Below are 1,291 nucleotides of genomic sequence, written 5' to 3'. Positions count from 1 at the left end.
CCTGTCATAGATAGACTAACAGTGTAAGAAAGGGTGACTTAAGATCACACTTTGACCATTACAACTCACCTAACCTGTTCATTACAGCTGCATGTTACTGTGTACTGAAGACTAGTTTTACAGTACATTTATAGTCAAAGTCAAATATTTGTTGAGGATATGCTGAAATTGAGTAGGCTTTGCAGCGTCACTTGATATTCAGAAATAAGGTGTGGTTAAGCATTTACTGAAGGAGCAGAAACAACCAACTGACAATAGACAGAGGAGCCTTGAAAATGAAGTGTGACCAATCGGTCATGTGAGTTGCCGTTGCAGTGCTTTCTATCCCATTTGATCTCCACATCAACAGGGTTCCTTTTCAATTACCAAATCATTTTTGCCTCTCCTACATCAACGAGGTTGCAGGAGAGCCAAGTTCAGTGTCTCCTTTCAAAGTGTTTTTTTAATTTTATTTATAGGTCAATTTTGTAGTAGGAACTACAGCCTGGCAGAGAGTCTGAAATGCTACAACTATTTGCAGACAAAAGGAAACAAAAATAAACCAAGTACACCATCTAGTGGTCAATTATTAATTAAGGGAAGAAGAAACAAATCTCTCTGAAGAGGCAAAATAATATTTAATGTTAATTTAGGAGAGTTCTGGTTGGACCATTTGGGTGAATAATTGAAAAATTAACACACCAGATTCCAAATAAGTTATGATGAAGAGTGTCCACTTAATAAATAATATCTTCAAGACATTATGCTGCCAGTTAATAAATAACAATAGTTTCTAAACTAATAAATTATTGAATTCAAAAAAAAAAAAAGCCTGAATAATATCCATTACAGCCATCTTCATCCTCTTGAAGCCAATTTCCATTTTAATAGAAGCCGGTGTCTTGAGCAGCCCAGTTTGGTGTCTGAGAAAAATAAAAAATAAACATTAGACAAATGCTCAAACTACTTTATAAAGAGGCAAAAAGAGATACGTTCCAAAATTAGATAGGCCTGTTTTTATTTAATACAGGCTATTTATTTTAGATATTTTCTCATTTACAGGTTTTGTAGCTAAAACCCTGTCTTTGCATTTGATTTGATCACAGTCTGTTTTAGTCCTTTAAGTGCTTGTGACATCTCACATGTGGCTTTGACTTCCAAATGAACATTTAGCCCACTTTGTAGGAAAATACCGATATATATATATATACACACACATACATATACACACACACACATACATACATACATACATATATATATATACATATATACATATATATATATATATATATATATATATATATATATA

General features: G+C 32.9%; 1 protein-coding gene across 1 annotated transcript in view; it reads right to left on the bottom strand.

The window, feature by feature from the left end:
• Window positions 1–594: 594 nt before the first annotated feature.
• The window catches only part of eif3eb (eukaryotic translation initiation factor 3, subunit E, b), a 9,882-nt gene continuing 9,185 nt past the window's right edge, over window positions 595–1,291 (bottom strand). Inside the window, exon 13 of the mRNA XM_028597191.1 lies at window positions 595–902. Coding sequence (XP_028452992.1) covers window positions 864–902 — 39 coding nt within the window. The 3' untranslated portion in view covers window positions 595–863. The remainder of the gene's footprint in view (window positions 903–1,291) is intronic.

The sequence above is a fragment of the Perca flavescens genome, chromosome 14, assembly GCF_004354835.1.
Source record: "Perca flavescens isolate YP-PL-M2 chromosome 14, PFLA_1.0, whole genome shotgun sequence".
NCBI classification, from domain to species: domain Eukaryota; kingdom Metazoa; phylum Chordata; class Actinopteri; order Perciformes; family Percidae; genus Perca; species Perca flavescens.
Note: the sequence above shows the minus strand (reverse complement) of the source record. Positions and strands in the feature narration are given on the sequence as shown.